Below are 13,179 nucleotides of genomic sequence, written 5' to 3' on the forward strand. Positions count from 1 at the left end.
AGCAACTGGTGTGCAAGAGTTCAGCAGGAAAGTGAGGAACCAGCTGGAACTGCAGGGCTTCCTGTCTATGTAAGAAATGTTGAAGCAGCTGCTCTACATAACATGAATTTAAGGCACTTCACTCACCAGTCTTTCACAAAGGACTGGAAATCCACAGAAAATCCCATGTTGTTTGGGAGAAGGGGAGGATCTTCCTGCAACACCTTGGTGAGGACTTCAAAATCTGTTTTACAGTTCTTGTAGGGGAACTGACCTGTAGCCAGCTCAACCTGCATTAAGGGTGGTAGAGAAATGAAGAATAAGGGCTTAAAAATGGGAATAATCTAAAAAGCATGATTATCATCAGCATCTCTTCAATGATGCTTCAGTGATGTATAGGCCACTATTTGCATATAAGCCGCAGGGCAGTTTACAACAAAAGCAAATAGATAAAAATCCATACAAACAACACAATTCTAAATGATTGTACAGAAAGAGACGAGAGCAAGAAAGGGAAGAAATGTGGAACAGAATGATCACTTGGCTTATCCAGCCTCAACAGCAGAGACAAAAATGGGGTTCAGGATAGCCAGAATTCAGCCTCCTTTGAATCAGTTAACTCCATTTAAAAAAATTGAAGAAAAACTCACCCCAAAGCTTATTGCTGTTTATGTCATGTATTAAGCACTGCATACATTAAAGGATGGTTGAGATATGATCCAGAACCTGAAGATCCCAACAAGCATATTAAGGTACACAAATTTCCTTAAACATGGGGAGCAGGTTTTACTTACCAGAGAGATGCCCAGGCTCCAAACATCTGCACGGATATCATAATCTGGTTTTGAGGGATCAGGGGGATCTATTCTCTCAGGCTGGAAGCAAAAAGATTATTACAAATTCAGTCAAAAATCTTTGCTACTCTTTGCTACTGGTCTCTTATCTGCACCTAGCAAGATTCCCCTAATTACAGAAGCCAAACCATGGGTGGAATTGAATGCAGCATGAAGTGGGTGTGTGGGTGTGCACAGAATGAACGCCACTCACACAACAAGACTTCCCCCATCCTCCTAAACCTGTTCTGGGGGTTCCCTCAACCTTCCAGAGCAGATTTAGGGGGAAGCACATGGGTACATGGGGAGAGGAGGGAGAGTTTCACTGCATGAGTGGGCCTTGTTCCATGCACACAAAAACTTAGCTGAATCCTACTGGATGTTGCTAAGACAAAATGCAGGCTGTTTTGATACCGTAACAGCATCTGCATAATAGTTGCCATACAGTTTCCCAAAAGCTCAGGCCAATTCTAGTGACAACTTTCTATAGTAAAATGCAAGCGATGGAATTCTTAGTCCTGGAGAGAAGTTATCGAGACACATGGTGCATTTCAACGGCTGCAACGAAGCGGGTCTGGCCTAGACCACTGCTAGGATGAGACTGCTAGGGATCATACCCAACCCATGCAAAGCAGCTTGGAGGAAGAATGACATAAAAGTTTAACAAATAAAGAGTATGTAATTAAATCATACACAAGCTATTCTGAGCAATTTGTAGGAAGAGCAACATACAACGTCAGTTTTTTTTTATAGGTTTTTTTTTACTCAGTTCCATCACAGCACAGCAAGATTCCTGCTGCTGTTCTCTCGCCATCTGCCCATCTCTTACCGCCATATATGCTGCGCAACCAGCACTCCGGGTTTTGGCTTTCGAGTCCACCAGCCTCCCACTGATCCCGAAGTCACACAATTTGATTTGCCCCCTCTCATCCAACAAGATATTTGAAGGCTTCACATCTCTATGGATGACACCATGCTTCTCTTTCAGATAGTAGAGCGCTTTGACAATCTGAAAGCAACACATCGGAAACAATGCGGAAGAATTAATCATTGCTCACTATAAGGAAAACAACTCAGAACTAGTCTAGAACTCATGATACCCTTTTATCAACGTGCCTGTAAAAACATGTGCTGCTTAGAGAACAAAGGTTATGCACTCAGCAATCAGTCTGAGGCTTTCGTGATACTTGGAAAAGATAGTTTCAGCTATCTGGGGCAAAACGTCTTGTATACACAACAACTTGTGGGGAGACAGCGTTACAGCACAGCCCTTCAGTCATGTAGATTACCAAGCAGTTTTCAGGGATACCACCGGGGGAAAAGAAAGGTGGCATGTTCATGAACTGTTGTTACTATTGAAATGCTGTTACTATTCTTGGAATCCTAAGGTGAGATATTGGACTTCATAGTTTTCAGTGGGGTATGATAATACTTCAGACTCTTCAACCGAGCCCTAGATTTTACCACATCTCATTATGCAGCATCAAAGGGGCGCACATGGCCAAAAGGAAATCAAAACAACCACACAGAACAGAGCACCCACTCCTGGGTTCCAAATTTTGCCAAAATCCGCCCAACAGTGCAGTCACTATTTAAAAAATCTTACTCCCTCTGCTGTCCACAACAGCATTTTGCTCCAAGCAGGGAAGCTTAGCTCATTTCTGTGTGCCAAAAGAGAAACAGACGTGTGAGGCTCAAGTAAATGGAGGAGAATGGTATATAAAATAACAAATAACAAGTGGAGAATGGTTGCTGTCCCTTCAAAAACAGCAGAAAACACAGCTGAAAAAGAAAAATACCTGGATGCCATAGGCAGGAAGGAGTTTGAAGCACAACACATCTCCTTAAAAGCCATGATCATGGAAACCTGGAAGCAATTAATGGCTCCTCTGTGTCACAGACAAAACAAGCCAGATTCTAGCTTGTCATGTTGTGTGGATCTGGACTCATGGCTTGTTTCCTCCAAACAAACCTCAAGTGGTAACCCAAGAATAAACCTTTGTTACTACTCATCAGTTGTTTGGAGGAAACAAGCCATGAGCCCAAGTCCAGGCGACATGACAGACCAGGTATATAGCTTGTTTTATCTGTGAATCTGCCACAGCTGAAGCAAGGAAGGAGTACTATTAAGTAGCCTATACCAGCATGCTATTCGTTCCATGTTTAGCATGCCATGTGAACTGGGCCAATGTCTAGATGGGGGAAATGTGGGATCTAAATGTAAAAAGCAAAACAAAAAACAAAAAAACAAAACCCTCACCGCCACAGTCATCTTTCCCAAGATCCTCTCAGGGATAGGCCCTTGGATTCGTTTTTTCAGCTTCTCTGCACATGTGCCCATTAGCTCCATGGCTATAAAAACATCAGTCTAAGGGATGGGGGGGGGGGATAAAAAAAAAGAAGTAAAAGTTAAGGTTATTATGATGTGGCTGTTCTAAATACATTGAAAAATACAGGCGGACTTGAGAAAACAGTAGCATCGCCTTCATTTACATTTGTGATGAAAGTTCCAAAGCACTGAACAATGTAAGGACAGTCATGACTCTTCAGCACCACATCCAGGTCCATCAGAATCCTCTTGTTCTCCTCTTTGTTACCAGAACGACGCATTTGCTGAACAGAGAAGAGAATGGGAATTAGGAGCAGAAGTAGAAAGAGACTAAAGAGTCGTGGGTGATAATGCTTTGACCCACAAAGGGCCTCATGGCCCTTAACTGCTTTATGATTAATTCACAGAGCACACTACTTTCCATCAAAGAAAGTTAAGGCCCACTTAATCCTGCCCAACTGGATTCTCTCTCAGCAGCTGACACAGGAACCAAATAATCTGTGGCACCTAAGAGTTTCACCAGCAATGAACCCTCTAGAAGTCCAACTCTGCCATTTCCTTTCATCTTAAGATATCTTCCACTCAACACCCAGTAGATCTACCTCACCTTCACAGCTATGATGTGTCCAGTCTTCTTGAAACGCATTTTCCACACCTGTCCACACGTCCCACTTCCAATCTCACCCAGATTTTCTAGGTCATTGATTTCTGCTTGGTATCTCTGTGAGAAGATGAGCACATAGAGAAGCTACTCGTCAATCCATTTTATATTGAAAAGGGTGGGGGGTTGCTTTTGGTTAATTCTTAATATACATCAGGCTTCAATATATTTTGAACTACTGCACCTGTCAAGTCAGCTCACCTGCCCTCCGATGGTCAAGTAGCCCGTTTGCTTCATAATTTCCTGCAGTTTCTCATCAATCTCTATACTAGAAAGGGAAAGAGAAAAAAGGAAAAATATTGTGTTTGCTTCCATTTAGCCATGGCATACGAACATCTCAGACCCTTCTCTTTGCAGAAACAGGCTCCATCTCTGTGGAGAGCCACACATTCTTCTTCTCAACAAGGGCATCTAGAGAACCCTATGAACTAGTAGATCTCCATCATGAGAGAATTTCTAATATGAATTCAAAGCCAGCAACTCACAAGTCACTTACATAACAAGACATCTCAATCTGCAGATCAGAACAGTGCAGGTTAAATCATGAGTTTTTATTACCTGTTGAAACCCAAAAAAGCAGCAGGTCCTCTACTAACTCCCAGGGCCATTACTGTATATTTTTGTGTGCATGCTATAAATCACTCATTTAGCAGACAAACTTAGCCCATTAATTCACAAACAGGAGAGTTTAAACTTTGCATGGGCTGCTACTGATATTACATGATATTCCAAAAAAATAATGCAACTCAAGGCAACTAGGGGTTATGAAAGTTCCGTATCTACCTAACAAAGATGGTTTGAGACAGGAGCCCTTTTCAAAAGCTCTGCCTCTTACATCAAAAGAACAGTGTGAAGCAGCTGTTAAGACTGTGGCAATAGCAATAAGCAACAAGATTAAAGTGCCTAGAGAACATTCAGTTCCCCAACACGCTATTATCCACGGCTGTACAGGCACAAGGACAGCAAACGCTTCATGTATTGTGCGCAGACCTGTCTGATCAAATGGCAAGCACAACATAAAACCTTTGCTCCAAACTGCTTCCCTTTCTCAAGACAAGTTGGTCCCTCCTGTCTCAATACAGCAGTGAAGATGAACACAGTGCACCAGAACCTGCCTCATTTGCTCTAGTTCTGCTTACCTCTCCATGCTCTTGTTCATGTGGAAGGGGGGCTGAGGAGGCAAGCCCAGAAAGTTTCGGGGGCGTGACGGATGAGTGTGATGATGCTGGGGCGAGTTGTCCAAAGAGGTGGAACGGCTACTTCCATCGTTGGCTAAGGGAAGCTGCAATGCTGAGAGGAGAGGAGAGGAGAGGAAAAGTCAGGCAGGGAGGCAGCAATGCATGGGCTCCTGGTTCTAGCTAGGCTCCTTTGCAGCCCAAGCCCACAATGTTTCTTGTCTTGAAGGCAGGGGTGCTAGAAAACCAGCCTGTGGTTGCAATAAAAAGTCAGTTGTTACCTTGACTTCTGAGGTGTCAGCTTAGCCCTACTGTACTCCCAAAGTGTTCTAAAATACCATCTTCTCAAATCTGTGTGGAAGCCACAGCTTTTAACTGTACCATCCTGGGGATAGCTCTGTCTGGGCACAATCAATAGGTCTTCCCCTGTTTTCCCGAGAGGGTGGCCAGGCTTCACTCATGCAGCAAGTTAAACTGGATTGTTGGTACCTATGCATATATTAAAACAGTAGGCATCTGTTGCCTGGGAAGAAGCCATAAGCTGGCATATTCATGTTACATTGGTAGGCACCAGTGACCTGCCTGGTACGCAGATCAATGACTGTGTGGCTATTATACTGGCAAGTTGTTTGCAGGCTTAATCTGGGCCTAGGACCAGGAGGGAGAGTATGTGTGGTTAAATCCATTTTTAGAAAGAACCTGCTCTGGAACCAAAGATAAAGCTGCCCACCTTGCCTAGTTTCTCTGCCCAGGGGCTTGTGCAGTGAGTGTGATGTGAGATCGCACCAAGAACTTTCTTCCTGCTTGGTCTTAGCACAAGCATATTTAGACAGAGGTCTCTGCTAAGCCTGAAGAGAGCATTCTAAGGGCAACTATCCATTTTTGAACAAATCTAAAAGAGGGGACCCTTCAGGGCACCTAGATCAAGAAAATGCAGTATCCTGGGAATAGCACAGGCAAGCAGAAGTCATGCTGCACAGGTTTTAGCAACATCTGTTAGTAGCTGAATGGTTAGGTCTAATCTTTCCAGCACAATGTGTACAATTATTTGATACTGCAATTCTTTCCATAACCTTTCATATTTTACCTGGTTTCCTGTGTCTACACAGGTTTTATCCAAAAATAGGAAGACACAGCGAGGCACACAGCCAGAGTACAACAATTCTACACAGACATCCCAACTCACCTCCACTTAGCTCAGAGGCTAAGCAGTGCATCATGAGATCAAGCAGAATACAAAGCTGCAACTCATATTCTTGGTGCCATGGCTTATTTCTACAAATGGGAACAGGATTGTCCCTTAAATCAACCAGTGAATAAGTTGTAGTGCTGTGGTGGGGAAGCTGTGACCCTCCAGAAGCCAGAATCCAACCTGCATCATCCTTGATCAATGGCCATGCTGGCGGGAGGTGGGAGTTCAACAACGTCTGGCAGGACACAAGTTCCCCACCCCGGCCCCAGTGGATTTGCTTGCTCATTTGAAAAATAAAAAGCTCAGCCACACACAATTTCCTTCAACAACCTCAACAATAGCCCTTGGCTAAAGTAGAAATACTGACTTCCATATCGCAATCTCACCATTAACAATGACAAGGTTGCTCAACGGAACTCAGCAACAACGTTATTTTTTAATTTTAATTTCTGAAACACTTCTATCCCCCCAAGGTTGCAAATATTAAGGTGGGAGAGGCAGAGAGAGAAGTGCTGCTACTGTCAGTTAGTTATGATAGGTTGCCGGTACTCAAGTGGATTCTCAAGTACCAGTTTCCTGGTACTTTTTAAAATATAAACAATGAAGCTCTATTACGGTAGCAAAATGTACATCTTCTGTTAAAAGAGCCCCCTTTATATTGCATCCATAATCCTTACAACTGTTGTGTAAGGTAGATCAGTATAACAGGTGGAAAAAGGGATACTGAGGCTAGCCAAAAGAGGTCATGAAGTGAGATTGTAACAAGGGATGTCTTAATACTCAGATCAGCTTGTTCTCGATATGTTTCACTGTAATGTGCAGTGCGGTCCACGCTACAAAGATTTATAGGATGACAAAATCATGGAGGACGTGAGACAACCCCCCAACTGAAGAGTAAGGGGTTTTAAAATTGTGGTTCATCTCAATTAGTACCAGTTCATGAAAACTACTAAAGGTGATGCTTGCTTCTCTTGCAAGTGACCACAAAATGCTTGTACATAATCCCTTGGGGCAGAGGATAGGAGCAAACCAATGGAGTACAGGTCATCTGAATTCAACTCCAAAAAGGAAGCTTCCTCAGCTAGAAAATTAATTAAGGAGAGCTGACTATTTCTGATATATATATATATATATATATATATATATATATATATGGCATAATCGTTTTTATTGCTAAGGACAAGAGAATTCTAAAATGGCCAGTGCAGGATTTTTAAATTCCCTGAAAAGGAGCTTCTAGTATAACCTGAAAGCAAAGAAAGAAAATACAGGAAATGGATGAAAATTTCTGCAGTCCAGGTTGGCAAAATGTACAAGGTGCCAGATTCAGCTAAATGGTCTCACTAGCAGAAGTCCATGCAAATGCTTCCACCACACAACAGGTTTCCCCCCCAATGCCCACCCAGTGGCTGGGGGGGGGGTGTTTTAGAGACTCCCCAGAATGACACAGGGGGAGTGTAGAGGTTGTTCCATCAAACAAGCAGAACTGCTTGCACCGATAGAGCAATCTCCTCAGCGCTACCTTGAATTTCTCTAAACTTATTCAATTACCAGAAAGGCAAAGATTAAAGCATTAATTACAATGTATGCTATAAATACAACATAAAGGAAATAGTATGGGTTTTATTAAGGTTTTCTGTTGCAACAGTGAACACAAATTTCTAATGAGAAGTTTGGAGGATGTGTTGGTAGGACTGGTTCTGTGGGCAAAGGAGCAGAAGAATCTAAAGGTGCTTCACTTTCCATCAAAGGACTGGGGTATATAGGTGGGTCCTGACTAGCTAAGTCACTAATCTTAGAAGCAGCTAACTAGCTGAGGCCTAGTTTCCACAAATAGCAGATCAAGTATGGCAGATCAATGGTAGAAATATAAGTGTCATCATACAAACATCTGCTCTCCAGGTTGTCTCCACCTAGTAGGTATGAAAAGCATTAACCTTTTTGCTTATTTTAGGGGATAAAAACTATTTAAAAGAGGTGGAAATGTTATTGCTGCAAAAATGGGAGATTCAACTCTGATGAAGTCTCAAACACTATTGAATTACATTAATTTAAGAAACCATTATTTAATGTGATATTCCTTCCTGGTCTCCCATAGTTTTCAGAAACACTGCAGTCTTGCTCATGGAACAGCTATGTTGTATTAAAGCTCAGGTTTGGCAACAATTTTTCATAAAGTTTTCAATGGCATAGGCTTTAGATTTAAAGGAGCCACACATAGCATTTCAAAAAACCTTTTTCAGCACCATAACATATCTTTGGTTTGCCCTGGGAGAGCTATGGAAGAGTGTCCTCAGAAACAATGCAAAGAATAAAAAAACTTATTATGAGTTTATTCCTTTAACTGGCTTTTTCATTCTTTTTTATAATTTGGCTTTTCTTCCCACACCAGTGTGCATAGGTTAAAAAAAGGGTATATTACTTTGCAAGTGACTTCAAAAGCGAAGTGCTACAGCAATTAGTGAAGTTAACAGAATTCTGCATTGAGAGGACAGCCCATCCAGTTTGAAAATCAACACTACAAAAATGAACAGAGATTGGTCTTAAGCTCATTAAAAACCCATCTGGTAGGATCCATATCATTTCAAAGTTTTCTTGGAACATATGCTGATATTCAACATTAGTCATGCTCAGAACAGACCTTCTCAAATAAATGGACTCTGGGTTGGACATAGGTGCATATCACTATAGTATTTTAAGCCTCTGCAGTTCAAATCCGTCAAACACTTTTGACTGCCATCTAAATATGTACACCATTTCTGTAGATAGTTTCGGGCAATATTCTGTTTATAAGTTAAAGAATCAGGGACAATTTTTTGATTTAGAATTACATTTTGTATCTGTTTCTTTTCCTACAACATTTTTTAATGAGTACCTTAGGGTTCTGAAAGAGCAAGGGATCCAGGGGCCAAAATACCAAAAGGGTGAGTCAGGATTATGTCTACAACAAAAATGACGGCAGTTATAAGCAAATGATAATTTTCATAGATTTTTCTGGATAGAAAATCATCATTTCACCAAGTCCCACACTGAGTAGACATTTACAAGTGAACTGAGCTACAATCTCAAAAGTTTTCTTCTGGCTTCACTTGGTTTTTTAAAAAATTATCTCTCTTATAAAACATTCACTCTTACCTCTCCAATAGCTCTCTATTGCATGCTCTTATAGCAGTGGTTTGGGGCTTCCTACTATTGGGAACACTTTGATTTGTCAAGCACAGATAGGATTGTGCCTATAGCAAACTGCAAGCAGTAGATTAAAGTTGCTTAAGAATCTCTATTAACAAAAGCAAGCCGGTGACCAATGAAGCAGCATAATTTAACCTTGGAGGGAGTGAAACCTATAAAGTGAAAATAATACCTTAATAAGAGTATTGTGATGGACAAACACTGTAAAGTTTATTGGCAAAGAAGTAGCAGTTTTGCCATTTAAAAATGTGTTCCAGAAGCCTCTACAGCAGCGGTAGCAAACACAGTGCTCTCCAAATGCTGTTGGACTCAAACTCCCACCAGCCCAGCTGGCTTGGCTAATGGTCAGATAAGATGGGAATTCAAGTCCAGCAACATATGGAGGGCAACATGTTGGGTACCCCTGCTCTACAGAATTCATTGCTGTTTTCTCCTGCCTCCTTAGGAACATCATGTTTCTTATACAGTCAGTCTCATGGGACTAAACCAGTTTGGCAGTGAGTAATTCTATCTGGGAATATGGTTTGCCAAAAAACTGCATTTCAGCTGCCTTGACACACAAACAATTATCTAGGCAGATACGAGTTTTTGTACCAGGCTGGCTTATATCTGAATCATATGTGCCATATCTAGCACAATGCAACTGTGCTTGCTTGGCCCCTGGTAGTGGGTCTGAACTATGTGATATGCCTCTCCTGATTGATGGAAGAGGAGTGGCATATATTAATCTCGGGGCTTACTCATATGTTGTAAGACAGACAGAAGTGGCAGCTTTCACTTTCCCCCCAATTCAACTGTAACTTGGGATTTGTTTATCTCTGAGATCTGCAGGTTCCACATTAAGAAGAGAAGAAGAGTTTGGATTTGATATCCTGCTTTATCACTACCCTAGGGAGTCTCAAAGCGGCTAACGTTCTCCTTTCCCTTCCTCCCCCACAACAAACACTCTGTGAGGTGAGTGAGGCTGAGAGACTTCAAAGAAGTGTGACTGGCCCAAGGTCACCCAGCAGCTGCATGTGGAGGAGCGGGGAAGCGAACCTGGTTCACCAGATTACGAGACTACCGCTCTTAACCACTACACCACACTGGCTTAATGAAGTCTTGAACTTCTTCTTATACCCTTCTTTATAACATAAGAAAGAGTTTTCAGAACCAGTAGCAGAATCACGTTTGTTGAAGTAAGGAGAAAGAGAGGCAGATATCATGAAAGGACACCGGCTTCTCTCTGGTTTCGCCATCTTTAATGGAGCTAAGGTACCCTCCAACACAAGGACAGTCAGGATGCTTCTGCAAACAGAAAAGGGCTTAATCTTCTTGGGTTAAGCATTTGCTTTCTTTGATGTGCAGTTTGAAAGGTGAGCATATGAACCAAAGTTTCAACTGAACTGTCCAGACTAGCATGGTCCCATAGGATGGGGACCCTCTGGAGAGCAGCAGAGAATTCTGCCTGGAAGCTGATGGGCTTGAAGAAAGTAGAGGATTATCAATCATGCTGCACCGAACAGGATAAAGGGTATACTCTCTTAATCCTAGATATCAATATACCAATTCAGAAAACCAGAAACGTTAATGCTTGTGAAAATACTGTATGGCAAATCTAGCTGCTATTCTCCCCATCACACCCTACTGCACTGCACACCTCCCCCTTGCATCCAAATATAGTAATAGTCTGTAAAGGAGAAATCCATTCTTATAACACGCTCCCCACTCAAGCTCTCAATCGAAGAAGCCTGCATGCTACACTACAGCTTGATCATGCAAACCTGTCAGCCTCTGTCTGCCAAAAGGAGAACCACATCAGAGGAGAAAATCATGCTGCAGAAATGGTCAATCAATCCAGTACAGCACTGGAAAAGGTTACATTAAAGGGGAAGAAAACGGTTGTAGTGGGAAGAACAGGACATGGAAGAAAGCCAAAACAGAAGCAGAGCAAAGCAGGAAGGTTCAGTTGATGGGCATAAGCAGGTACTGCACACAGAATGGAAGCAGATGAAAAGAGAAACACTAGTTAGGCTGCTGACATTGGAGTATTCACCAGATACTTCAGATGATGTGGTTTGCCAGCTATGGGGCATAACCCTACATGGCCATTTCAGACCAGCACTGACGGAATTCAACATGAACTCTACTTTGAACGACAATGGCTAGGAACAGGGAGGCAGAAGTGCAGGCAGAGCAGACTTGCACATTTTGCAAGCTTCATAAATCAGCTTAAATTACTGTAATGGTGATAGCCAAGCTAAAAGGACAACCTAGTTCCAGCTGCTGGCATGCCCATACAAGGCTTTTCTTTAAACCAGCAATTTAACCAGAGTTGAAACCAGGCTCAATGTACCAATCATATTATATGTGATAGAAACTTGCACCAGATGTATTTGAAAAATAGATCTCTTGTGTTAAGGGCAAATTCCCAACTTATTATTTTTAATCATGGAAATTATTATTCTTGCAAATCACCTCTAAACTGAGACTGCTGATAGAGCTTATATACCTGACTGCTCAGGAAAGGCACCTGGAGTTTCATGGCATAATAATGTTTTCTTTTGCTTAAACTTCCCACATTGCAGCTTTAAGGCATTCCCCTAAAGCCAGTTCAAATAGCTCCATTTTGTCTCTGCTTGTGAGCCACTAGTTACTTTAAACCAGGAAGCGGTGGATTTAATGTGATTTAATATTCTGATTAAGAATGCATGAAATAACCACACATGTGATAAAGGGTTAAAATTAAATTGTCATAAACTAGGAAATTAAGTCCCTGATGCTTCTAGAGAATGAGTTACAAAGTCAGTATTACTGATATGTTCTCAGTGAAATATGTCTATCTATGCAATAATAAATAAAAAGTCCTGCATTTTAGCAAAGAGATTTCCATCAAAAATTGAAAATAATGGAAGTCAAATTTCTAAAGCCACAATCCTGCTGGGTTAGTGGGGGAAATATATCTGACCTTCAGAAGTATTAGAAAGATAACTGTGAAGTCTTCATATTTCCAAAAATATTTGGTTATATTTAATTATGCTCTGTGTCAGTCCCCATGCCTTTAATTTTAAAAACCCAGTCAATATTCATAGGTTTAGCACTTGTTCAAAATCTGAAGTTAAACCAAATACTTTCACCACCCTGCAAGTTCAAGGCTCACAAACCATGTAGTCACTTCTAAGATCACTTTCTCTCAAGAGATGATGAAATGAAGGCACATACAAATGTATTTCAGCTATCCAGACAAACTGGCATTCTTCTGAACATACATTCTTCATGGGCCATGGAGATAGGCTGCCTTTTATGGAAGGTACTTTAGAGACAGTGATTTATATCCAATGTTAGTCATATCACTGAAATTAATGGATTTGACCAACTTAAGGTGACCAATTTCAATGGTTCTAAGTAAATGGATAAAATTCAATCACTTAGATCCTGTTTCTTCCTGGCATATACTGAATTAATCCTGTGCCAGGCAAATTACAGATATGATTATGAGTGAGGTTCAAGGAACGCCAACCACCCACACAGGGAATGAGAATGAAGACTAGACTTAACACTTCCTTTTAGCTTTCTATTTGAATGTGTATTTTTTTAAAAAAAAAAAATTACAAAGAAAAATAGGCCTGGCAACGGAAGTGACAAAAGGAATAAAGCATGTTATCTCAAGGGTTTTTTTTTTACTTCTAGTTACTAAAAAGACCTTCATGTGGTAGCATGTGGTAGCATTCCAGAGTCACAAATACAGTGAAGCATCATTGGTCTGTTACATTTCTGCGAAGGAGTGATTTTTTGCTATATAAGGCCAAGCTGGTCTCTATATAAGCAAGTAATCTTGAATT

At 41.3% G+C, this 13,179-nt stretch overlaps 1 protein-coding gene across 3 annotated transcripts in view; it reads right to left on the reverse strand.

Annotated features, from left to right (window-relative positions):
• MAP2K7 (mitogen-activated protein kinase kinase 7) overlaps window positions 1-13,179 on the reverse strand; it is a 34,686-nt gene that overhangs the window by 10,215 nt on the left and 11,292 nt on the right. For 2 of the 3 annotated variants that reach the window (XM_083595588.1, XM_083595587.1), the window contains 8 exons: window positions 4,942-5,092; window positions 4,004-4,070; window positions 3,749-3,862; window positions 3,306-3,425; window positions 3,073-3,180; window positions 1,642-1,821; window positions 774-854; window positions 127-269 (listed from right to left, as the gene is read on the reverse strand). In XM_083595588.1, coding sequence (XP_083451714.1) covers window positions 127-269; window positions 774-854; window positions 1,642-1,821; window positions 3,073-3,180; window positions 3,306-3,425; window positions 3,749-3,862; window positions 4,004-4,070; window positions 4,942-5,092 — 964 coding nt within the window. Of the gene's footprint in view, window positions 1-126; window positions 270-773; window positions 855-1,641; window positions 1,822-3,072; window positions 3,181-3,305; window positions 3,426-3,748; window positions 3,863-4,003; window positions 4,071-4,941; window positions 5,093-6,163; window positions 6,253-13,179 lie in introns of all 3 variants that reach the window. The other variant, XM_083595586.1, reaches the window with a different exon arrangement.

The sequence above is a fragment of the Podarcis filfolensis genome, assembly GCF_964270895.1.
Source record: "Podarcis filfolensis genome assembly, chromosome: 2".
NCBI lineage: Eukaryota > Metazoa > Chordata > Lepidosauria > Squamata > Lacertidae > Podarcis > Podarcis filfolensis.